At 48.2% G+C, this 23,872-nt stretch overlaps 6 protein-coding genes across 6 annotated transcripts, besides 2 other annotated features; 4 read left to right on the top strand and 2 right to left on the bottom strand.

The window, feature by feature from the left end:
• Window positions 1–2,355: 2,355 nt before the first annotated feature.
• Window positions 2,356–2,802, top strand: KD926_002950 (uncharacterized protein; the record flags this gene model as incomplete). Its single annotated transcript, XM_053094528.1, has 1 exon — window positions 2,356–2,802. One exon carries the CDS (start codon window positions 2,356–2,358, stop codon window positions 2,800–2,802), a length of 447 nt encoding a protein of 148 aa, XP_052950710.1.
• A 2,562-nt stretch (window positions 2,803–5,364) lies between these two features.
• On the top strand, window positions 5,365–6,986 carry KD926_002949 (MFS general substrate transporter; the record flags this gene model as incomplete). The annotated part of the gene is made up of 2 exons (XM_053094527.1): window positions 5,365–6,337; window positions 6,397–6,986. The coding sequence occupies 2 exons, from the start codon at window positions 5,365–5,367 to the stop codon at window positions 6,984–6,986; spliced, it is 1,563 nt and encodes a 520-aa protein (XP_052950709.1).
• Window positions 6,987–7,307: 321 nt separating this feature from the next.
• On the top strand, window positions 7,308–11,628 carry KD926_002948 (MFS general substrate transporter; the record flags this gene model as incomplete). The annotated part of the gene is made up of 10 exons (XM_053094526.1): window positions 7,308–7,635; window positions 7,716–7,879; window positions 7,942–8,136; window positions 8,185–8,360; window positions 8,417–8,494; window positions 8,565–8,771; window positions 8,871–8,938; window positions 9,021–9,116; window positions 9,230–9,422; window positions 10,158–11,628. 10 exons carry the CDS (start codon window positions 7,308–7,310, stop codon window positions 11,626–11,628), a joined length of 2,976 nt encoding a protein of 991 aa, XP_052950708.1.
• A 427-nt stretch (window positions 11,629–12,055) lies between these two features.
• Window positions 12,056–16,368, bottom strand: KD926_002947 (NRPS-like enzyme; the record flags this gene model as incomplete). The annotated part of the gene is made up of 5 exons (XM_053094525.1): window positions 12,056–12,150; window positions 13,066–14,170; window positions 14,224–15,220; window positions 15,281–16,026; window positions 16,078–16,368. The coding sequence occupies 5 exons, from the start codon at window positions 16,366–16,368 to the stop codon at window positions 12,056–12,058; spliced, it is 3,234 nt and encodes a 1,077-aa protein (XP_052950707.1).
• Window positions 16,369–16,871: 503 nt separating this feature from the next.
• KD926_002946 (uncharacterized protein) lies at window positions 16,872–20,941 on the bottom strand (the record flags this gene model as incomplete). The annotated part of the gene is made up of 7 exons (XM_053094523.1): window positions 16,872–17,471; window positions 17,522–18,359; window positions 18,428–19,129; window positions 19,609–20,349; window positions 20,419–20,530; window positions 20,607–20,716; window positions 20,766–20,941. The coding sequence occupies 7 exons, from the start codon at window positions 20,939–20,941 to the stop codon at window positions 16,872–16,874; spliced, it is 3,279 nt and encodes a 1,092-aa protein (XP_052950706.1).
• Window positions 20,942–21,531: 590 nt separating this feature from the next.
• KD926_002945 (aldo/keto reductase family protein) lies at window positions 21,532–22,894 on the top strand (the record flags this gene model as incomplete). Its single annotated transcript, XM_053094522.1, has 8 exons — window positions 21,532–21,600; window positions 21,657–21,803; window positions 21,860–21,964; window positions 22,027–22,223; window positions 22,284–22,353; window positions 22,415–22,470; window positions 22,523–22,668; window positions 22,725–22,894. 8 exons carry the CDS (start codon window positions 21,532–21,534, stop codon window positions 22,892–22,894), a joined length of 960 nt encoding a protein of 319 aa, XP_052950705.1.
• Window positions 22,895–23,267: 373 nt separating this feature from the next.
• Window positions 23,268–23,677: a sequence feature (Protein overlapping with rRNA (KD926_002944, KAI9035723.1) was converted to a misc_feature.).
• A 182-nt stretch (window positions 23,678–23,859) lies between these two features.
• Window positions 23,860–23,872: part of a sequence feature (Protein overlapping with rRNA (KD926_002944, KAI9035723.1) was converted to a misc_feature.) that runs on past the window's edge.

Genomic DNA, 23,872 nt, shown 5'->3' with positions numbered 1-23,872 from the left:
CAACTTGAACAAACCTTCTGAAGGCTTGAACAAAAAATACCTGTCTCATGACTTGTTAAGGACAAAATGACCCATATCTTCCCTCCTACATCACTCCACTTATCTACCAAGACCAACAAGTAGTCTTCGTAGTTGCCGCGCAGTATTTAGGGCTTCTGCAACCTGCATTTTGTGTGTGTAATGAGCATAATTAAATGTACCTGGCCTCTGCCATCATGTCTACACGTCGCTGTATCATTGTCACAAATGCCTCATACAATATCCTGGCGCACTGTTCTCTGGTGGATCGCTGCTGCCTTTATGTCGGGCATTAAGTAGGAGCATAGAGGGATACCATGCTAATGCACGAAACACAAGATCAAGTGCTTCTGGTTTCTTCCTCCCCAAGGATATGACACTTAGAAGACGAGATGCCCGTTGTACAGCACAATCAAGAAGGAGCAACTGTTCAGGGAGCGGGAATTCAAAGTAGATTGTAACCATTCAACTTGGAATGCGTTAACCATGCTTTCTCATTCTGAAATCCTGAGCACATATACTGTTCATAATTCTCAAAATGTCTGAGCTTTTTCGCACTCAATCTACCCCTACCAAGGCAAAGGAGTCTCCCGATTCCCCGGCGCCAATCTATAACTTCTACCCGAGCTGCCCCAACACACTCATTGACAAGCCCGCCCAATGCCCGTGGCTATCTTCCATTTAATTTCGGATTCGAGGCTGAGGTAATCCTCCGTCCAAAGTGTCCTGCTAATCATGTCCCAAAGCTTCAGATCCCGTCCTCCGATGCCTCACATTCCGAAGCGCGTCGGTTCAATATCACCCTTCTCCAGGCCGTAGCCAACGTTCTATCTAGAGAGGGAATGGGAGCCGCCGTTTACGATCATGGCGTTGATTGTGAAATAGTCTATTCTAGATGGGCTGTGACGACAGATGCATCGCTTTCAAAGGTTCACATTAAAGATGGTTTTGTAAGTTTTGCTTTACTTTCGCGGCGTTGATTAAGTAGAGACTGACTGTATAAGATCCTCTCGAGATAATTTCACCTGTGGTCGTAGCCAACGCCGAATGGGTCCAGACCGTCAATCATTTCTGGGCTGTCCTCACCGAGCAATCCGAATTCCGGCGATATACCTCATGCAGCTTTCACATCCACATCTCATTTGCGACTGGCAATTACTCACCCCGCAACTCCAATCCACGGCGAAGGCAATTGTGTTTTGGGAGCCAGCCACTGCTCGATGCCCACCTCCCTCGAGACAGGATCAAGCCAACAGTTTCTGCAAAGGGGTGATGAAAGACAATGCTCCCTTGGTCAACCTCCTCGAGAGAAGCGGTCCTCTACGTGGACTCCGCCCCGCCTTTGACTATATTGACGCAGCTGATAGAGACTCGATCGTGAATTTCGTGTGCCCCGACAGATATCGTGCCTGGAATTTCATACCCTCACGGACAGGTGGTCATGGGAGTATTGAGATTCGCTGACCTCCCGGGGTTGTGACTGCCAAGAAGGCAAAGCACTGGATAGCCTTTGCTATGGCTTTTTTGGACATGGCCGTTCAGTTCAACCTGGAGATTCTGGCAGCTAATGTGCACAGAGTCGATCATCTTGACGATCTCGAACACCCCGACTTCCAAGAACAGTTCCTCGAATGCGCCAAAGGTATCGGAGTCTACTCTCAACTAGACGCTAAATTATCCCAGAGTGATGACCCGCGATCACTGTATGTAAGTATGATGACGGCAGATCGAATAGCGTGGCTTTTAGCCCAGATTACAGGTATAGTATATACGATTGATTCTCATCGTCCATTATTATCTTGAATTTATCCTATCCAAAAACCAAAACAAAAAAGAATTTAAAATTGGTAGGTTTCCGATGCCTGGTGCCGATGGGGCTTGGGGGCCCTGTCTCTCGGTACAGACAAAGGAACCAAAAAAAGTGAAGGCAAAAAAGAAGGTCTCGGGTTTGAGGCCCATCTTTTCATTTCTCATTTCTATCGCTTCTATACATAGACATATATCTCTTGGGGTTTATAGTCATACCAACCGTATTTGGTGTCTAGGGATTACCTTTACTGCTAATGGTAGTTATAGGGGTGCACTTCACAGAACCAGAGTCAAGCAGACCCGTCGTCACGGCAAGTCTTCATTCTCTATGGCATGCCTGTGCCAATGACCTCACACTGAAGTAAGCTTCCGAAAGATGTAAGGTAGCCCCAATTGACCCGTTATGATTAACTATATACTTTCTTTCTTATATGAGTCACTCCTAGAGACCAGTTCCTCAGCCATCAATCTTCAGTCTTCGCCCACTCGTCGCCCACTCGTCGCCCACTCTAAAAACCCGTTTTCAACATGGAGCTTCTGGATGAACTCGAGAACCTGGCCGGTTTGGCATACATGGCCGATCAGGCCAAAGGCCACCCGAACAACGACGCATACGACTTGAGCATCAAGCGATTTGAAGGTTTCTTCCAACCCTCCTCCTACCTCCCTCGGCACGCAGACCTATTTCCTCATGCTTCTGCTACCGGGGCCACCATCACCTCCGGCGACACCAAGATCAGCTTTCTGGTCAAGCTAGAGGGCCTTCTAGTAACAGCATCCAGGATAGAAGACCTAGCTGGCCTCTTAGAGCTACCACCTATTCACAAAGGGATCGGCGAAAGCGGCCAAACCGCCCAATTCTGCCTGATCAACGGCACGACTAAAAAATATCTTCTCTCGTCACTCGCCCACTCTTTCAGTCCGATTCTGAAGCCGACGCTGTACTGTTGTTGCTGCGGGAAATTCAATAGATGATTGAGATCCCTGTGCAGCTAGCCGGATCAGCTTTTGAAACTGGGGATGCTCGATAATTTGGAAAGGAAGTCGTAAAACAGCAATTGTAGTGACAATTTCTCGTTTCCAGCGTTCTTTACTAAAGGGCTCCGTGATTGCCTGGCTATGGGCCTATGTAGATAGAATCAAGCTTAGCTGGTGTATCATTTAATATTAGTAAAAGACAAGTTCACTTACCTGATCTCGCATTACCTGTCTAAGGCTTGTTTGTTTAGAAACCGAATTCGCGTTTCTTCGAAAGTTTTCTGACTTTTAATGTCTATTCATGGACTTGATCCCATTTAGTGTATAAAATGGGCGATTGAGGAGCTTTCCACATCTCCGACAAAGAACCTTTGGCTGCCCAGAAGAGAAATGGGCTACAGGATTAAAGTGATTCAAAACATCTGAGTGTGTACCACTGCCAGCCCAATTCATCTTTTTCTTATCACTATCTTTACTGCAAAATTCTGTCTGTAGCTACCACTCGATGAACTCATTCTTGTTCATGTCAGAATAAAGAATCCAGCTCTTATTTTGATCAGGGCCAACACGTTGGAGGCAAGAAGGAATTACAAGTGGTCGCGCGAACTCGAGGTCAGGAATTGAGCAAGTGGATTGCTGGCTAAATGATATTTCCGTCATTAGTAGTGGAACATCATTAAAATAAAGGCCATCCAACTCTTCCCCATTATGAAAAGATGAGGAAGAAATGCCAGACATTTAAGGCATAATAGAGTGCTCGACTAAAAAAAGGAATGTAGAAAGATTAATGTGGAAGAAAGCAGTACTTAAAATTCTTGTAAAGAGAGAGACTGATTGACTGACTCTATAAATTGAGAGAAATTTGCTGACTAGATCAAACAAAAGAGAGTCAACAGATTGTACAAGCTCTCATATTGATTAGCTTTGATTCGTTTATAAAGAGGGGTTTTGCATACAGCCTGCATAAAGCCCGTCAAGGGCCTATCTGCCCGCGTACAGCCCGTCTGTAGCCCGTCTACAGCCCATCCGCACCTTTTGAACCTCTTGGGGGAAAGTTTTCTCACAACTCAATAGATCATTTCCAGTCGTATACAGACAAGCAGGTCAGGCCTTCAGAAAAGTAGAGTATAGATTACAGTACTAAAATGATAAGTCTCACTTTCAGCCTTAACTAAATTAATTAAGATTAATATCTCAATAATCATACCCTACCTCAGCCACGGACTTGATTGATTCTTGAGATGTGGCAAATCAGAGGCAGTATAGCCTGGTAGTTGTTGATACGCATCGAGAGGATGATAGAGACTTATCTTCAAATGTAAATTGTAACAAGTTGACTGATAGTTACAAAACTTCATATCATCAACATTTTTGTCTTATATTTTATGAAGGCTGAGTATTTAAAGCTCGAGAAGTTCAAATACAGTATAGTATCAAAGAATTTCAAGAAGATTGTAGTTTGACAGTAATACAAGCTATCATAACTATGACAGGTGTAAATATTAACTAACTAGTTAACAGTCATTTATTTTGATGAATAAGCAGATTATATCCTAAAATTATGCATAGATGGACCCTTGGCGATGTGACGGTCTACAAAGGAGCTTAGTATAAGACAAGTTTGTTTCTGACTCGTAGTCAAAGAATTTTCCCATGGGGAAGAAAGGCTATCTAGGAGGGAGGATCTAGAGCCTCTATATACTGCCCGAGGCTTCGCCTCAGGCAGGAATGCCTGCAGAGCATCCAGGAAGGTTCCTGGATGCCTACCGGAGGGTCCCTCTATCCTATACTAACTAACCAGAACGTTCCTCCGTTCCGGGAAGCTCCCTGGCTCAGGAGGTAACACCCGGGCTCTAACTAGACAGGCCCTGGGCCTTTCATAGGGCTCGTGGTCGGGCTCTGCAGAGCTCTAGAACCGATCGCATGTTAATAGAAATCTTATGAATTCTTTCGATAACTATCAGAATAAGCACCTATAAACTATTGATGTATCGGATGGAGAGATCAAATGGTTTCCCAATAGCTATGAGGAATATTGGGCCTTTGGCACCTGGAAAAGTTATAAAAGAAATGTCTATAATGGAGGAATTATCTCGGTCTGTCTCCGCCGTAATGAACATATTTTCTGGTTAGCTTAGCGGGAGTGCCTGAGGCACCGCCGAGGCAGCCAGGCATCTGAGACACTGCAGGTGTCAAACGACCTACACCTCGCCTGCCCCTCCAGCTTCTGTCGATAATCATTCATTCGAGATAGATCGTTGGATCGATCCCGTGTCATCATCCTGAACCTCCGAATTTCGACGTCGGTGAGGAGCATCAACCCTCATCTAATCCCTGTGCCGGATAACCAGAGCCGTTTCCGAGGCAGATATCCGACGCTAAGGGATAGTCTGGGGTATGGAGTTCAATCCGGGGTAAAGCGCCGACAGGATTTCACCCCCAATGCTTGGCAGGAGTATATATCTTGGGGGGCATAGAGACTGGTCAATCTTTCTGAGCCCCCTCTCGGCACTGCTTGCTTTTGACTCCCAGCGTTCTTCTTGATTTTTGCCTCGAGAAATGGCCGAGCCAAAGAATGACAATGAATGCGTCCATCTCGAACAAGTCGCCAGTCCTCCGCCGCCGCCCAAATTCATTGTCTCGCAGGGTGGCGGTGACACGGCGTTGGCTCTCTTTTCTGACCCCAGCCAGCCCTACGAGCCGTTGAGCACGCAGGAAGCGAAGAAATTAGATCGGAAGATCGACTGGGTCATTCTGCCCTATATCAGTGTCGCCTATGCGTTTTTCTACATCGATAAGACCACCCTGTCCTATGCCGCCATCTTCGGCATCCAGGAGGATCTGAACCTCCACGGCACTCAGTATAGCTGGCTCTCGTCTGTCTTCTATTTTGGGTTCTTAGTCTGGGCGATCCCGACCAATTTAGCGCTGCAGCGATTCCCCGTGGCCCGATATCTGGGTGCGAATATCTTTGCCTGGGGCGCTCTGTTGATGGCGCAAGCGGCGGCCCGCAATTTCATCCAGTTGGCTGTCCTGCGTGCCCTGAGTGGTGCGGCCGAGGCGTGTGCGGATCCGGCTTTCCTTCTTATCACGAGCATGTGGTATACGCGCAAAGAGCAACCGCTGAAAATTGGGTTATGGTACACGGCAAATGGGTTTGGGGTGGCTCTAGGAGGTCTGCTGGGCTATGGCATCGGACAGATCAAGGGGGCCTTGCCGAGCTGGAAGTACGAGTTCTTGATCATCGGGGCGCTGTGCTGTGCCTGGGGGATCGTCATGTACGTCTTTCTTCCCGACTCGCCGGTTTCGGCGAAGGGGTTCTCGCTGGCAGAGAAGAGGACAGTGGTGGAACGGCTTCGAGAGGACCAGACGGGTGTGGAGAACAAGAACTTCAAGGGTTATCAGGTCCTGGAGGCGTTCATGGACTACAAGCTCTATCTGCAGTTCTTGATCTCGCTGATGCAGAGCCTGGTCAATGGTGGGATTTCGAACTTCGGAACAATTATCATCAAGGGTTTTGGGTTTTCGACGTGTGAGTACTAGCTCCTGACTGCGCTTTTGGGAAATATGAGGCCATTCTGACTCGTTTAGTGGGCACCACGCTCATGCAGATCCCGTACGGAGCCATTATCGCCATCTCCATCCTCCTCTGTATATACCTCAACCGGATCCTTCCACCCAACAACCGATGTCTCCTGCTCGTCGCCTTCCTCCTGCCCAACGTCGCTGGAGCATTTGGCCTCCGCTATGTTCCGCAAGATAACCGCGCCGGTCGACTGATCTGCTATTACTTGACGGCGCCCATCAACGCCTCCTTCGTCCTCCTTCTTTCCCTACAGACGGCGAACACAGCAGGCCATACAAAAAAGGTTATCAACAGTGCTTGTCTGTTTTTGGGTTATTGTGTGGGGAACATCGCCGGTCCGTTCTTCTACAAGTCGGAGCAATCTCCGACCTACATTCTGGGAATCTGGAGCATGATTGTCTCGCATCTGCTGGAGATCGTGGTTGTATTCGTGTTACGGTTCCTACTGGCAAGAGAAAACAAGGAACGAGACAAACTGCAGGGAATTGATGGTGTCAATGTTCTTGAGAGAGAGCTTCACGAGCAAGACGTGGACGCGTCGGCATTCGGCGATTTGACGGACAAGGAGAACCTAAACTTTAGATACATTTACTAGGTAGACACAGAGTAAATATACCCAACAGAGTTAGTGCCTCTAGATCTGCATATCAATAACAATCCATCTCTGCAGTTGTAACGATCTGCACGATAACGGATACTTTTCCGTCACCTCATCAACCCCGCAAATCCTCCATTCGCTCATCATTTCGTCCTGTCTTTGATGTAGTATCTCACGTCTGCCGATTTGCTATAAGTTGGCTTGTGTCTCGACCGCCAAGATGATCTAAGACCTTGGAGCATAGCTTGTCTTGAGCTTCTCTTCCTCATCGTCGTCCGTGTGTCTTGGCTACCGTCTCTCATCTTCCTTTCTGTGACAATGACGGACCCAGACCCGAAGAGCTCGGAGATCGAGCAAAGAGAGTACACATCTTCTGCCAAAGATATCGTGAAACCTGTCAGTCGCGCCCCGCAGTATGTGCGGGATTTGTCGCCCGAGGAGCGACGACGTGCCGAGAAGAAGCTCGTCCGCAAGGTCGACCTACGGCTCATGATCGTGACTTTTGTCATGTACGTGATGAACTATCTGGATCGGAACAACATCGCCGCGGCGAGGCTGGCGGGTCTTGAGGAGGATTTGAATCTGAAGGGAAATCAGTATCAAGTGACCGTGAGTATCTTGTTTATTGGGTATTTGTTGATGCAGGGTATGTGACTCATTCGTTACATGTTCAAATTCTATCTGTGCGGTTTCTGTAATGCAGGGATTGTTGATATAATGATATAGTGCCTTCGAATATGATCCTCAATAAGATGGGGAGGCCGTCGATCTATTTGCCCAGTTGTATGGTGGTTTGGGGCACCATCTCGACCGCGACGGCGGCCACACATAACTACGCCGGTCTTCTGTCGTGTCGGTTTTTTCTTGGATTTGTCGAAGCAGCTTATTTTGTGAGTCCTCATCTCTCTTCTTCCAAAGAGATCTAAGCTAAACGGATATCCCTATGATCCAGCCAGGATGTCTCTACCTCCTGTCGGGATGGTACACGCGCAACGAGCTGGTCAAGAGAACCGCCCTGCTGTATTCTGGATCGGTTATCTCCGGTGCCTTTTCCGGCTTGATCTCAGCTGGAATCACGGGAAATATGAATGGCGTCCGAGGGCTGTCTGCCTGGAGATGGCTCTACATCATCGAAGGAGTAATCACGGTAGGGGTTTATCTATGATTGCCATGTACAGTGACTGACACCAGTTAGATCTTCATCGCCATTCTGGCGTTCTTCATCATTCCGGATCTACCTCGGACCACTCGATGGCTCAACGAAGAAGAGCGACAGCTCGCCGCATGGCGTCTTGAAGAAGATATCGGCGAAGACGACTGGGTCGACAGTCAAAACCAGTCGATGTTTCATGGAGCGAAACTTGCTTTCCTGTGAGTTCTTCCTTCCACCGTGGATTCCGCAATAAGCCCTTCTAATTGTTTGCCAGTGACTACAAATCGTGGCTTCTCCTCGCTACAATTTACGGATCAACTTCCTGCGGGACTGTTACGAATTTCTTCCCGACGTGAGCATCTCCTGTCCCTTAATCATATGTCTTTCCAGCGTCGCAAATGATGTTGATATCTCTCATTCAGGGTGATGAAAGGCCTCGGAAAAGGAAACGTGGAGACTCTCCTCTTGACAACACCGCCCTATCTCATCGGCGCCGTGGTCATGCTGGCGAATGCCTGGCATGCCGACAAGACAGGCGAGCGGTATTTTCATATCGTCCTGTCGCCGGTCATTGCACTAGTATCATTTATCCTTGCAGTCGCGACGACGTCGTTCGCGGCGAGATATGTGTATGTCTTACTCACCGTGGTTTTGATCCTAGGGATATAGTCTCTCGCTTGGGAAATTTTCATACTCAGGGTATAATACGCACGCTAACAAAACTATAGGGCCATGTGTCTCATGATTGGAGGCATCTACGCCGGTTACGTCGTGGCATTGGGATACATCTCCAATGGTGAGTCACTTATCATTCTCGTTTTCACAGTCAAAATTCAATATTTTCTCTATGTCAGTATACTAAAACCAATATCATCCAGTCCTCCCTCGTCCAGCCTCTAAACGCGCTGCCGCTCTCGCTCTGATAAATTGCCTGAGCAACGTCTGCCAGGTTTACGCTCCATATCTGTATCCGGGTATGATGTCTTCCTTTTCATAACCGCCTGTTCTATCTCTCTCTCTCTCTCTCTCTCTCTCTACGGACAAATTCACTTCCTAATTAACGATCAACAATACTAACGCTCAACAGACGAAGACAACCCGCGCTACTTGAAAGCCTTCATCCATAACATGGCAATGTCCGTCATGACAATATTCTTCGGAACCATCCTTCGGATTGTGCTGGTGAGACTGAACAAACGATTGGACGAGGAAGAGGGTGTGAATATCCTGGAAGAGCAGGGCCAGGACGGGAACCAGAGGACAGTGCAGAGAGGCTTCAGGTATCTGATCTGATTCTGATTTGGCTGTCTTTGTTCTATGTATAGAGGCTGTGTGGAGATTGGGGATTGGGCATGAGGCTTTCTGGATAGTCTCACCTGTTAGGAGTTTGCTGCTTTGTTCGATTATTTCGCCTGAGTTTTTCCCTTTTTCTTTTGCCTTTTTCGTTTAGTTTCTTCCATTTCGTTTCTTTTATTTTTGTTCATAAAAGGGGAACTCCTTGAAGAGATACTATCGTAAAAAATGAGAATGTATTTACCGGTAGCTCAAAAAGATAGAACGGGTTCTTCGACCCAGACCTCTACGTAGTTGTCTATGGGAATTGATAGGGAAAGGGCCGTTCTTCGCTCCAATAATCTGTTGGTAATTCTGGTCTGCTTAATCGACATCCAAACACGACCTACGAAGGGCGTTTGCATAAGAATTGGACCCAACTCAATGTATTCACTCCCCATCCACACTGACTTCTGTGTTTTGTTTTGTTTTTGTTCCCGTCTTCTCACAACATTCGGATGTTTGCTTTCGCTCCTTTCCCCACCACCATTCCCCCGGTTCTTGTTTACCGTTTGATATCCCTAAGCGATGCTTTCCACAAACAAGCGTACCATCCAAGAAGCCGAATTGCTTCAATTTAAGAGATGGGAACTCTCCCTGCATTCCAGTGGAAAATTCCACATCAGCTTCCATCTTCTGCTTTCGAAATCCAAAAATTCACCTTGAACGATCTTCTATAAAAGCCCATCATGCACCTCGCACGGACCTATCCTTCCCCCAAACCCAAAGACGATTCGCAACGGAATCTCCCACCAGGTCCCTGTCGTGCGAATTCCCTTCAAAATCCTAGCATCCTCAAAATCCCAGGACTCAACTGCCCGAATCACCACCGAACCTACCGCTCTAACCGACGCCGCCCCCACCCCTGGCCCCAAGATGGCGGAGCCAAAGCCATCTCGTTCCCCAATCCCCGAGAACGATAGACGGAAGGAGGAGGAGAAGCACGAGAAGGAGGAGGAGGAGGAGGTGGTGGTGGTGAAGGAGATGACAAAGGAGATGGAGGAGGTGTTGATGGAGGAGGAGAAGCAGAAGGAGGAGGAGGAGGACGACGACGACGACGACGACGAATCTGACTCTGACTTGGACTGGGGAGATTATGTTGTCAAACGCGGTTATTATCGCAACCCTGCAAATCTCGAGAGATACGGATTTCGTCCAGTTTGGTGGGGAGGAGAATACCCCTACGATGAGATCCCGGAAGACATAAAACAACATCTGAACGAGGACGGAGAGGCCAATCACTTGACTTTGATCGGTTCCCTGCGAAGCATTGCCTGGCTGGCCGGGATCGACGAGCTCGTCGAATCAATTGATAGTCCTGCCTATACTGTCGAGGACCGTATAGAAATCATCCCTTACGGGCGCACCTTGAGGTGGCCACTCGAGCAGTTAGACGAGGAGGGGTTGATCTCACCACGAGTCCTAGAACAGGCCTATGCAGACCCAATCTTTTCCAATTCACGGCGGTATAGAGGCTGGCAGCCTTCCCGCACTCGGGGCGGCTATGATGAAGCCCCAAAAGGTGTTGGTGATACTCCCGCCATGTTTCCCCTCAAGGAAATCACGAGACAGAATCGTCTGCAGGGAGATTCCGGCAATATCCAGTGTATGAAGGTTACCAACAACAGGAAAGGGGCTGATGCTATGGAGCAGCTGATCTGCCAGCAAGCTGAAGGCCTTTTGGGGTCGGGAAAGCTCTTGTTCCGGGGGTTGACTTTGAAAGCATTGAAGTTATCTCTTGCTTTCTTCATCCCGTACCTGATCTCATCACATTATGACAACGAGTTTGGACCAGGTATCTACACTTCGGATGATATAAAGACCTCCTTGGATTACATTAAAGACGGTTGTGGGGCGCTTATGGTCTTCAAAAACCCTGACTTGCGGAATTCCACTGTTTGGAATCTCGAAGGCGATGGTTTGGAAGCTTGGGTGGCTCGGTGGACAGACCCGTCAATGGGTGAGGGCAATAGGGATCCTCCGCCAGAGTATCAGTCTGCCGATTTCATATTGGGTCCACTCAATGAGCCAAAGGACGATCATCGGGGCAAACGTCGGCAGCGCAAAATCTACACCCAGCTGGTTGCGGTCAGCTACAAGGGCTGCCAGACCTTGGCCGATTCCCTGTACATGATTATTTTTATTGATCCCTGATGGTCTCTACGGCAGTCTGAACACACTCGCTTTCCTTCTGAAATTGTTTCCGTCTCCATTCGTTACAAATTGAATTACTATTTTCATGCTTCGCGCAGTATACATTCTCTCATTCCCTCGTATAAGTAAGGACCAATCCGCTATGGAATCTTAATCAATTAATCAAAATTCTAATGACCCGATGAAAACTATCTATTGAACGGCTAAGCTATGTACGCGGTATACGCGCTTCGCCGAAGGAAGCAGAGTCTCGTGTCCGTAAGCCATATAATCCCACAAATGCAGCAGAAAAGTCAGATGTCAAACACAACTTAAGCAGCTCGCTAGTGCCTAGGGCGCTGTACAATCCTTTCCGCTCCGTGCTATGTGGATGTTGCTGCTGCGCGCGTCATTGATGGTGATGGGTAGGCCTGACCCAGGCCATCACCTAGAGTTGACCGTGGCCATCGGCTTCCGCGCCTAGATCGATGTCTTCCAGGAGGATGCTGGGCTCCATAGCCGCCTCCTCGTTTTCCTTGTCGTCTGGCTGGGCGAAGTGAAATACTCTTCCGGGTTTGATTCAAGTAGCTGCGTATGACTGTATGGATAGATCGATGTACAAATGTCAATGAGGAAAAACTACGATATATAACGATATGAATGAATTTCAAATGAGATGGTCAAGACGATGGTGGGTGAAAAGGGAAATAAGCATTGAGATAGTTACGGTACCTGGCATAATATTATGACTAACACCAGTCCACCACTCCGCAATAAAAAAGAAATCAGTCCTTTCACCCCCTAATCAACCGCCTACTGTCGGCAGTATAATAGATGTTTAAAAAGAGCAATACAGCGTGGATTCTATTATTCAACCTGTCATATATACTACTATACAAATTTAGGTTAAGTTTACCCGCTGCCCAACCTCCCCGGTGACATTACTAGATAAGCAATTCCTTATTATCTAGCGATGATTTTAGACTGAGAAAGGTTGCTATCAGGTAAACCTAATCCAAATTTGTATAGCAGTGTATATAACAGATTAGATGGTGGAATCCCTACAGAAGCCTACCTACAGCTTCTGCGATCTGCCTGCCTGCAGCCCGCGGACAGCTCAACTTGATCGCGCTCAAACGATCGAAATTCGACATAATTACTCTTCTTATAAGAGAGAGTTTATATATAGTTACACTATTATTCAATTCAATCGCTTAAATTAAGAAAGCTTATTAGGTCTAGCATGCCAACAGAATTTATGAATGTTTTTGGTTGCCGAGTGGCTGGTGCTCAAGGGGCTCCCGGCGGCTCTGAACGTCCGAAAGGAGTCAAAAACTCGGACTAGAACTTCATCGGTTCATTCCCTCTAGGTCGGAACTGGAGAAGTAAAGATTATCAAATTGACGCATCACATAAACTCATAATAGATATAATCCAGTATGTACAATCACCACTCACCCCTCCAAGCATCCACAAACCTCTTAATCAATCCGCTCTCGATCAGCTCCACCCCGCCCTTCAATGCCGGGCTCGCGGCCTCCGACTTCTCCATGTCAAAAACCAGTCCCGCCCGACCGGGGTTATCATTGTCGTACTTTTCCGTGAAGAAATCTAGAAGTTTCACGGTGGGGTTCTTTTTGGGATCCTGCTCCCCCTCGCGCAGCCGTTGCACCCACTGCCGTTTCGGCAGGGTTTCGAATTCTAACCCGGCGGCTTTCAGGGCCGGAAGAAGGTCGCGGGTCCACTGGAAGGTTCGCGCGTTTTGGACATGGTAGATGACCTTGGGATCATGAACTAGGGCTCTGGCCTCGGCGTTGGGGTTGATTCCCGTGAGGTCAAGGATGGCGTCGGCGACGCAGTCGACCGGTAGCCAGGATGGGGTTTCCTCTAGCTCTGGCAGGGCTTTCAGGGTGACGGCACTCTGTAGCATCAGGGGGATTGCTTCGGTGGTGTTCCATTTCCCTGTAACTGTGTCGCCGACGATCTGCCCTACCCGGAGGACCTTGGCCACGAGACCGGTTTTCTCGGCCGCCGCTTGCACGACCCGCTCGGCGACGAGCTTCGATCGTGCGTATCCCATGTTTTGAGCGTGTGAGAGCTCGGGGATAGGGCCTTCGGCGATGGTGGCGGGCAGAGGCGTTCCGGCTGCGGCGGAGATGGAGGAGCAGAAGTAGAATTCCGCAGGGGATGATCGTTGGCTGGAAAGGCAGAGGTTGATTAGGTTGTGGACGCCCTTGATGTGTTGTTGCTCGAAGCTGCGCACGCCAAGCGTAAAGTTCACAGCCCAGGCAGCGTGAATGACCTTGGTGAGAGAGGTGCGGAGCTCATCGATAATAGACTGAGACAGACCCAAGTCCTCGCGACCGAGCTGAGCAGGGAGAGCGACAATCTTGGAAACATTGACCATCGGGAGAGATCTTGCGGATAGAGTGGATAGCACTCGATCTAGAGCAGCACTGGAAGAGGAAGCTCGCACGAGGCAGTATATTTGCTTGACCGAGTCCTTTTGCATTAACTTAGATAAAACGTAGGTGCCAAGCGAACCAGTAGTACCGGTCAGTAACTGTCAGAGATGGTTAGCGGATACACGGTTGGGTTGGCATTGGGGAGCATTACAATGACTTCTTGCTCTGTTTCGCGAGGCGTGAACGCGGAATATTTTTCGATAAGCTGAGACATCACTTCGAGCTCGTCCTCTTCCTCTTGCTCCTCGCCTGTCCGAAGAGCATATAGATGTGCGGCAAGCTTTTTAATGTTGGCAAGATCGAATATCACGTTATGACCAAGTTCTGCTATTCCAATGTCAATTCGCCTCTTGATCGTAGCCCTTGCCTTGATCGCCTGGAGACTATCTACTCCAGCTTCATAGAAGTCGGAATCTGGGGTGATTTCATTGAAACCGAGCTCGGTTTGAAAGAGGTCCAGTAGATATCTTTCTAGCTCAGCAGTTTCCAAGGCAATATTCTCTCCCGAATTCGCATCGCCATCTTCCAGTATCGCGTAAACGGCTTCGATGGCATCATTGAATTCCAGATAACAGCGATTTCGGATCATGGTACCCTTGTCGGTAGCTGGGTAGGTGCAGTCAATATCTAGAATAATCACCATATCTTTGGAGATCTGGCTGAACGCCTCGGCAGACTGATTAGCCGCTTCGATATCTGGCCAGACCTTTTCGAGAATCTCATCCTTGCTCAATTCCTGACACTCGTCGCTCGGCACAACCAACAGACCAGGCAAGGGTTTGCCCACGCCGAAAACAAGATTATCCTTAACAAACTTGCTCTGTCGCACACGATGCTCAATTGGAACAGGCAGAACCTTCTCTCCGTTGACCAGGGTGACCCGATCATCGATACGGCCCAGATACTTCCAAGCGTTCGGAATTGTGGGATGCTTGAGGAAAGTGTCGCGAGTGTAGAAGGAATTTGGTGGGTCGTCGGAATTCGAACTGACTTTGGCGGGCAGTCCGTCCAGGGCAACACATTCGTAGGAACTGTCTTCGAGCTCAATCATTCTTAAGTAGGGCTCGGCGGTTTTCAAAGGTCGAACGTAGTTCCAGGCTTTGTCGTCGGCAGGTCTCTGCGATGTCATGAGCTGGCCTAGCTCGGTTCTACGCACCAAGTTAGCCTAATGTAGTTCAGAGGAGAGTTCATGTACTTGGAAAACCTACGCGCCATAATGACTGATCAGCTTGACGCCATGTTCGACCAAGAGATCTCCAAGATCATCTGGACAGCTACTCCCTCCGAACAGGACCTGTTCACATTTGGCCAGTTCTTCAACACCACCATCAACCTCACTTAAGAGTTTCAAAACGTACGGAACACCGTGGAAACTCTCGGGCTGAGTCACTCTCAACGCTTCAAGAATGTTCTTCCCTGTTAAGGGCAGATTGGCGTTGTAAATTGCAATCGGCTTAGCCTTGAACATAGCTCGAAAGAATGTTGACAGTCCATGATTATGGTAGAGTGGTAAGGTCAGCAACGCCCGAAACCCTCTACTTGAAGCGTAATTGGCAATGCAAGCCTTGTGTGTTTGGAAGATCGGTTTGGGGAGACCGGTTGATCCTGATGAGTGAATGATGAAAGCCCATTTCTGACTCATCTCAGGAGTGCCGTTAAGTTGTAGATTTGGCTTTCTCGTGCACTGCGAGTAGACCGAAAATTCCGGTATTAAGAACGTGCTGATGGAAGCGGCCTCCTGAATGCGCTTAGTTGCCTTCTCGGTCGCAGCAGAATGAATGACATCCGTGCATTTAGTTTTCGCCAGTAAGTTGGTATACGCCTCTGTGCTGAGTCGAGTTGACAATAGCAAAACTGCATAGCCCAGGCGAGAGAGGGCCAGGAGTGAAATGACATAGTCGAGGTTAGAAACACCTAGGATTGCGACCACTTTATTCTCTTCGACATTAGAAAACTAGGAACTTAGTTAGCATGAATTACATTTTAAGGGAAGATCTTCACTTACTTCGGGTAGACCGGAAGCCTTGAGAACTTGAACTGCTCCAGTTGTGAACCTATCCAAATCTGTGGCGGAGTAGAAGACGTAATCACTCAACCCATGGGAGCTTTTCGGATAGCCAACAAGGGGCTTGTCTGGTACTGTCTGCACACGCTCCAACAAGACATCGTTTATGGTATTTAAACATACTTCTTTCTCATCCGGAGGTGTTGGAGGAGGCCTAGGACTGCCGGTATCGCTTTTCGACACCATATCCCCATTCAATAAGACATCGTTGATTTGAGATGTCGTGAGCATGGCTGTAGTTTGTTATTCCAAATTCGACATGCGATGTTTAAAACATCTAAGAGATAGCTTTTGGGGCTTGCCTTGATAAATCGAAGGAATTTAGCTAAATTGCGGAGGTGATGCATGGCTTTTTCAAAGTGTTTCTTGTCTACCGACTTCATTGGCGGAGGTCTCCTTCCTGGGGGTCGATCGGAAAAGCGACTTTGGCCTCGGATAAGCTTGTCTCCATCCGATTTGAAGGTTTTCAAGCCCAACGCTCGTGGCGTGATCCTTCGGCTGACTGATCTTTTCTTTTCGTGGAAGACCTGGGCTCCGCGCAAGGCCTCGTGCGCCCGTAGCAAGTGCCAACCGAATTCCGATGAAAGCCCCAATATCCGGTGATTATGGATCTTGAGTTATACAATTCCACGGCATATTCCCCCGTAAAATTAGCGCGGAGGATAACCGTATAAGACCGCATCCAAATTTCTTCGCCCTCATAATTAATCGCTAGTAATCAAAACACATGACATTCACATTCCAAAATCAGCGGAACCCTCTGTTGGAAACAAAAACCCTAGCTCGCCCAAGCCAGTAAGGGCCAATGAATCGAACTCTCCCCAGCTGGTTAGATCAGCAATGTATGACGCAGGACTGGTATCCTCCATCAAGTCGTCCATCCAGCCTTGTGACTCCAACGGGATCCCTGATGGGTCTAAAGCATTAGTCTGGGGATCTGTCATGCTGCCAGAGATCTGAGGAACGCCATTCTTTATCCCGTTGTCACCTGAATTGTGATATTCAACTTGTTCGTCAGGATCCCTTTGCCTTCCCGTCTCGGCCATCGCGATCTCGGTCACTACAAGGCGCGGCTGGTCTGTCGAGTAATGCTCCATGCCTCTGTGATGCTTTCGTCTGATTGACTCTTGTGCCTCCTTTCGAAGCTCCTCAAGGACCATAACATAGCGCTGCGCAAAAGATGATGTCGATCCGCATGTCGCTAAATCTTTTTGTGCTTGCTCGCCCGCTTGAAAATATAGAGAATCTCCTTGTATGTTGACCGCCTGGGAACGGTTCTGAATAACATGAACATATAGTACAACAATCGCTGAGAATGCATAGTAATGGGTGAACTATGACAATGTTAAACATGCACGGTCATAAGCGTAGGGAGTAACCATACCCAAAATGCATGATACATTTTACCATGCTCACAGAGGTCGCGGACAATCCCTACGATTTTCATCGCGGCATTCAAACAGCTCTGAACATTTTCATTGATGGTTCCATGCAGCTGCTCGTTCTTTTTGCTCGTGGCACTTGCCAGTACGGCAAAGTTCTTGAGAACAAAGGGCCGGTAGAGTAGTATTTGAGCGTGCGAAAAGGCCAGATTCAACACATTGTACTGACGTTGATACAGAGTGATCAACATATCTATACTTGGGAGGTCAAGAAATGCCGACAGTTTCTTTCGCCATTGGGACAACTCGGCCCCGTACTTTGCGGCGGCGGACATTTGCATCTGTAAAGTGGTTTTCTGGATCCCGTATAGATCACGGAGTATGCCACTGATAATTCTGGACAGTTTTGCGTGGTATACAGGAGCGAGCATAATGCTCTGGGCGTTCGAAGTAGCTGGAAGAATGGCGTCGGCTCTAATCTGCGAATCGTTGGCGATTGCGGGTAGTTCTTGATCGATTTCATTATCATGAAATATCCGGGGACGGCCCAAGGCGGCACTGAGATAATTATCCAAACTGTACGCGCACCAAAATACTCTTTTACGACACTCCTGATCCACAAAGTCATCGACCCCTAGGGGGTGTTCCCGGCGTCGTTTGCGGTGCAGGCCGATGGCAATAGCAAGCCGAGCAGTGGTTCCGAAAAGACTCCAGCAATGGTTGATTCGGGACTGAGAAAGTAGATAAAAACACTGCGCCAGGCGTGCTTGGACACTAGTGAGGCGAACAGGTCCTGTCTCAGCTGACAAGTGGTGCTCTGAGGCACCGAAATAAACCGCGCTATTCGAGAAAAGCAGGTCTTATGAATATTCGGATCAAATAATGAAAACTTCTCGAATAGCACTAACCTATTTACTGAAGTCCCTAAAGCAGTCTCTGTCCTGGGCAGGTACTGCTTTGCTTGTAAGAATAGCATGAGAAGTAACGCCCTCACCTCCCTTGCGCCCGGCGCAACGCTTTGGGTGTCATGTAAGCTACCATACAATCCTTCAAGCCAACCTTCGGTCGTTTGTTGATGTAGGAATCGATGTGTAGGAAATCCAAAGTCGAAATACCGATTCAGCAAAGCCTTGGCTTCTTCTTTTGTCGGAAGAACTAGGAACGACGCATCGTATTTGGGCAGTGGGGCATCACCAAAGCTGAAGATAGTCGTGTTTGGCGAGAAAGCGACGTTCTGGTGTAGTCTCTTCTGGACACGAATCAAAAATGAGACGCCAGAGGAAGGGCCTACATAATGACCTTCCATGTCGGTTTGATGGGGTTCAGGCGAATTGCGAGACGATGTAACATTTGCATTTTCATCCGTTGGTAACAACAAACGACCCTCGCTCTCTATGTTGGTTATGGCTGGTGGAGGACGCAATTTTTCTGGAGTCAAACTCGGTGGCATTTCGACCCGCTCGGTCGGGGCGGTTTCTTTCTCCTGAGCTTGATGCAGCAGCGGAATTGGTGGCAATTTGCCCCTGGTATAGCCGGCATTGTATTTACATTGTTGCCCCGACCGCTGGCATAGCGAACAAGGAAGGGTCCCCGAGCAGCGCAGCTTTTTTCTGCGGTATTTGGGTTAGTTTGACGATTTTGGAGAGATCTCGACATTAGACATGGTAGAGCCAGGTGGACGTACTTTTTACACGTATCGCATGCACGCGTGACGCGAACTCGATCCTTGCCGACGCATCGACGTTTGCTGGAAGGAGTATCATTTGACTCCATCAGGGCAGATTCATAATGGTGGCTACCTAGATGGATGCCAGGTGGTCAAGAGCGACCGGTGTGTATTGCGGAGAGATTTGTGGGGAAGAGAGAAATGAGGAGAAAGAGAGTGAAAGGACTCAAAGGAGAGCGTCAGCGGGAGGCTAAGAGCCTTAGGCTAGGCCTAATCGACCCCTCCCGCAGCCTGAGGCCCTCAGGTTCATCTCGGCCTGCGGCTCAACCGACTCTACCGAGCAACACGTTACAACTCCGTTGACTATTGATCGTTGATTTCTATCCTGGTCTAATAAGTTGGGAAAAAACATCCATCTACCACTCCCGCCATTCTCCTCCCGGACCCCGGAATGCTGGACTCCGCCATGCGACTGCATTCACCGAAGCTGCCCTAACCTTATCTTCGTCAATTTCAATTCCTAAGCCAGGCCCAGTTATCAAGTCGATCAGTCCATCCTGTACATTCCACACCTCCGGGTTCTTGATGTACGTTTCGATATCCGCCGAGCCCGCGTTGTAATGAATGCCCAAGCTCATTTCTTGGATCGCAAAGTTGGCACTGACAGCATCCACATGAATATTGGCTGCCAGAGCAATGGGTCCCAAGGGGCAATGAGGAGCCAATGCCACATCGTATGCTTCTGCCATTGTCGCCATTCTACGAAGCTCAGAGATGCCTCCGACATGGGAGATATCCGGCTGTAAAATGCTCACGGATGCGGACTCAAGGAACGGCTTGATGTCCCATCGGCTATGCAGTCGCTCGCCGAGAGCAATGGGAATGGGCACAAGTTTCGACAGAGCCGATATGGACTCTGGATGTTCGGAAAGTAATGGCTCTTCGATGAATAACGGCTCGTGCGGTGTCAATTTGTGGGCGAGCTGTAGTGCCATAGCCTTGTGCACCCTGCCGTGAAAGTCGACACCAGCATCAATCCCCAGGGCCTTCACAGTCTTCAATCGCTCGACAGAAGCATCCAAGGCGTGTGGGGAATCGAGCCAGCCGAGATCTTCGGTCGCATTCATCTTTATGGCTTTGAAGCCCTGCGAAATCCGCGCTTGTCTAAATAGATCATCGGGCGGCATGTCAGTTTATCCACGTCTCAATCGATGAACTTTGGTGGCTCCATACGCTTGAGCTTCAACATCACCCGGTCGGTCGCCTCCGATCCATGCGTACACCTTTAGCTTGTCCCGTACTTTGCCGCCTAGAAACTCGTATACCGGCAGACCGAGTCGTCGTCCTTTACAAAAATGTATGTTAGCGCTATTCATGCTCGAGGCATTTGAGGTCCTCCCTGCTTTGAAAAGGGAGCATACCTTTCAAATCCCAAAGGGCGATATCTATTCCCGACAAGGCACTCATCAGAATTGGCCCGCCTCGGTAGAATCCCATACGATAGCCATTCTGCCATATGTTCTCGATTTCACTGTGATCGCATTGAGCACCATTCCCTGGTAAGGAACCTCTGTACTTACTCTGCATCCATGCCCGTGAACCGTTCAATGAAAGCATCGAGAGCACCTTCTACCGCTTCCGAATGGCCTTCAAGGGATGCCTCGCCCCATCCAAAATTGCCATTGGCATCCGTGATCTTCACGAAGAGCCATCTTGGCGGTACGCGAAAATACTCAATTTGTTTGATTGGCGCCATGGGTTTAATTTTTTGAGATAACAAGGTGAACAGGTTCGGAACAGGAAAACAATGATGGCTCTGATCCCGTGTGTATGACACTTTATGAGTTGGAGAAAGTCCCTCATTTACCCCTCATTATGACTGGAAACTGTTAGAATAAACAAAGAGGTAATAGATCGTCGTCATCGAGCCCGCGGTGCAACTCGGAGTTGCTGCGATTTGCAACTACATCGGATAAGTATATCCGCCAATCGGAAAAGCGGATGGGCGGACCTTTTTCCCCGGCACTGCCAAAGTGACCCACCGATTCCCTTCCAAAGGGGCAACATCATTGTCTTCACGACCATTCAAAGTGAGAGAATGAGCTCAGACGATCCGATGATGGTACTTTACCCCTCATTGACGCTCTTGATGTGCCGCTAGAAGTGGGGGAGCTTTTTTCATCTGTTATTCGTCCGACCGCTTTCAAAAAAAAAAAAAAAAAAAAACTACTCTTTACTTAACCGCGAAGGCTCGTCGTCTACTTTCTGAGGTCAATTGATTCTCAAATTGCCAATAAAGGAGAAATTCGGCTATACGAGACTTTTCTCATTGCAATATCCATAATTATGTCTCTCGGACGAACATTCAAGCTAAATACGGGTTATGAAATCCCCGCGGTTGGGCTGGGAACATGGGTAAGTAGAAGGAATCTTATTATTGAGAGGACTATGAATTAACTATGACCATACAGCAATCGAAACCAAACGAGGTTAAGCAAGCTGTTGCTGCGGCCCTGAAGGGCGGTTATCGTCATATCGACGCTGCCTCGGTCTATGGTAATGAGCGCGAAGTCGGTGATGGTCTTAAGGCATCCGGTGTCCCCCGAGAAGAGATCTTTGTAGGCATTCATCTTCGAATATCTTGGGTAATTTGTACTAACCGATGGTTATATAGCTCACTAGCAAACTATGGAACACCGATCACGATCCCGAGAACGTTGAAGCTGCTGTGGATCGTTCATTGAGCGATTTGCAAACAGACTATCTTGATCTTTATCTGGTGAGTGTTGTCTAAGGGAGTTATACAAGCTCTATAAACTAATGCAAGATTATTTACATCAGATCCATTGGCCAGTCGCGTTCCATCATTCATTGACAACCGTTCAGCCGGTCGATGAGAAGACGGGCCTCATCGACGTAATCGACGTTCCGATCCAAGATACTTGGACGGCTATGGAGGCACTCGTGGCAAAAGGCAAGGTTCGATCGATTGGAGTCAGCAACTTTACCAAAGAGAAAATCGAAGAACTACTCAAGACGTAGGTATATTGTGTCGATATCATTTGGCGCAACGCAAGACACTAATTTCATTCTAAGAGCAAAGATCCAACCTGCTGTGAATCAAATCGAAGCCCATCCCTACCTCCAGCAAAGGGACTTGTTGGAATGGTCAAAGCAGAAGGTAGGTTGATCTAGAGTTTTCGGGTTATTTCTATCTAACATGCACCAGGGCATTGTCGTGACAGGATACTCTCCCCTCGGCAATAACATTTACAACATCCCTCGGTAAGTACCTGTAACCGCAAGAAAAGTCGTCAATAATTTAATAATATACCAGAGCTGTCGATGATCCTCGTGTGATTGAAACCGCCAAGTCTCTAGGCAAAACCCCTGCGCAGGTCCTTGTCAGCTGGGCCGTACAGCGAGGAACGGTGGTTCTTCCAAAATCGGTCACCCCGGAGAGAATCCAAAGTAACTTTGAAGGTAGGTTAATGACCATGAGACCGGGTATATCAAATAGCTAAGAGTCATCACCATAGACTTTATCCTTCCCGAGGATGCGTTTCAGGCTGTTCAGTCCTTGGAGAGACATCAACGCCTGAATTTCCCAGCCAGGCTTGGCGTCGACATCTTTGGGGAGGTTGGGGAAGAGAGCGTTAAGAAAAGTGCACTGGACTGGGCTGAGCAGCAGAGGAAACTTCGAAACTAGGGGTTTGAACTGATTTTACTTTCAAGGGATGATGTTATTCTGTAAAGACCATAGATATAGATCAGTCAATAATAGCTCTGATCTAAAGATATATACTGGGAAGGAACGGCCAGCTGTATACCCGAAATAAATTCACACTTCAAAACTATGTCTACCCATGGCGCACAAGTCTCTCAGTGAGAAAGAGCAAATTAGTTTTTATGTACTTAGTGCAGGAGAGCTATTGAGATGATGAAGATGGTTGTAGAAGAACCCAGTGTTGCATATAAACGCGAATGCTTGGCAGGGTGCCTCAGGCATTCACACATCCCACGCGACTTAAGCCCACTGGCCTCCAAGCAATAATATTCAACCCTCAACTAAGCACTCTCACTTATTCAGCGTTCGATGCAATAAACCAAGGGATTTGCGTGAATGAACCGCCCGCACGAAGATCGCGACTCGAGAATCCCACCCATGCCTGGACCTTGCCCTCCGGAATGACCCACTTCTGCTTCACGACATCCCATCGACTGATGTCCCTTCTTGTTAAATCGAACGTGACCGTTTTAGACTCGCCAGTTTTGAGGTGGAGCTTGTAAAATCCACGAAGTACCTTCTTTGCCTGAATTTGGGAGTTCGTCGAAGGCAACTTGGGTAGGTTCAAATAGAGCTGCGGCACCGTGGCGCCTGCTGTGTGACCGGCGTTCTTCACGGTGGTGGAGATTCTGTACAGGTTGTCCCATAAATGGGGATTTCCTCCGGGCAGAGTCTTTGCGGATAGAGACTCAGCGGATAATTTATCTTAAAAAAATAAGCGTAATGGTCATGTTTCTTGCCAGGGAGAATGTGGTATAGGAGAGACCGAAGCCGAACTCGTAAAGGACAGATTTGTTGTGAAAGTCGAAGTGTCCTGGAATTTTTGTTAGTCGTTTTCTTCTCTCCCTTGAATCCAAGAAATGGCGTTTTATAATCATGGAACCTACGGTAATCAATTAG

This window comes from Aspergillus affinis (genome assembly GCF_023601865.1).
Source record: "Aspergillus affinis strain CMG 70 chromosome Unknown NODE_167_length_61688_cov_86_527763, whole genome shotgun sequence".
Classification (NCBI taxonomy): domain Eukaryota; kingdom Fungi; phylum Ascomycota; class Eurotiomycetes; order Eurotiales; family Aspergillaceae; genus Aspergillus; species Aspergillus affinis.
Note: the sequence above shows the minus strand (reverse complement) of the source record. Positions and strands in the feature narration are given on the sequence as shown.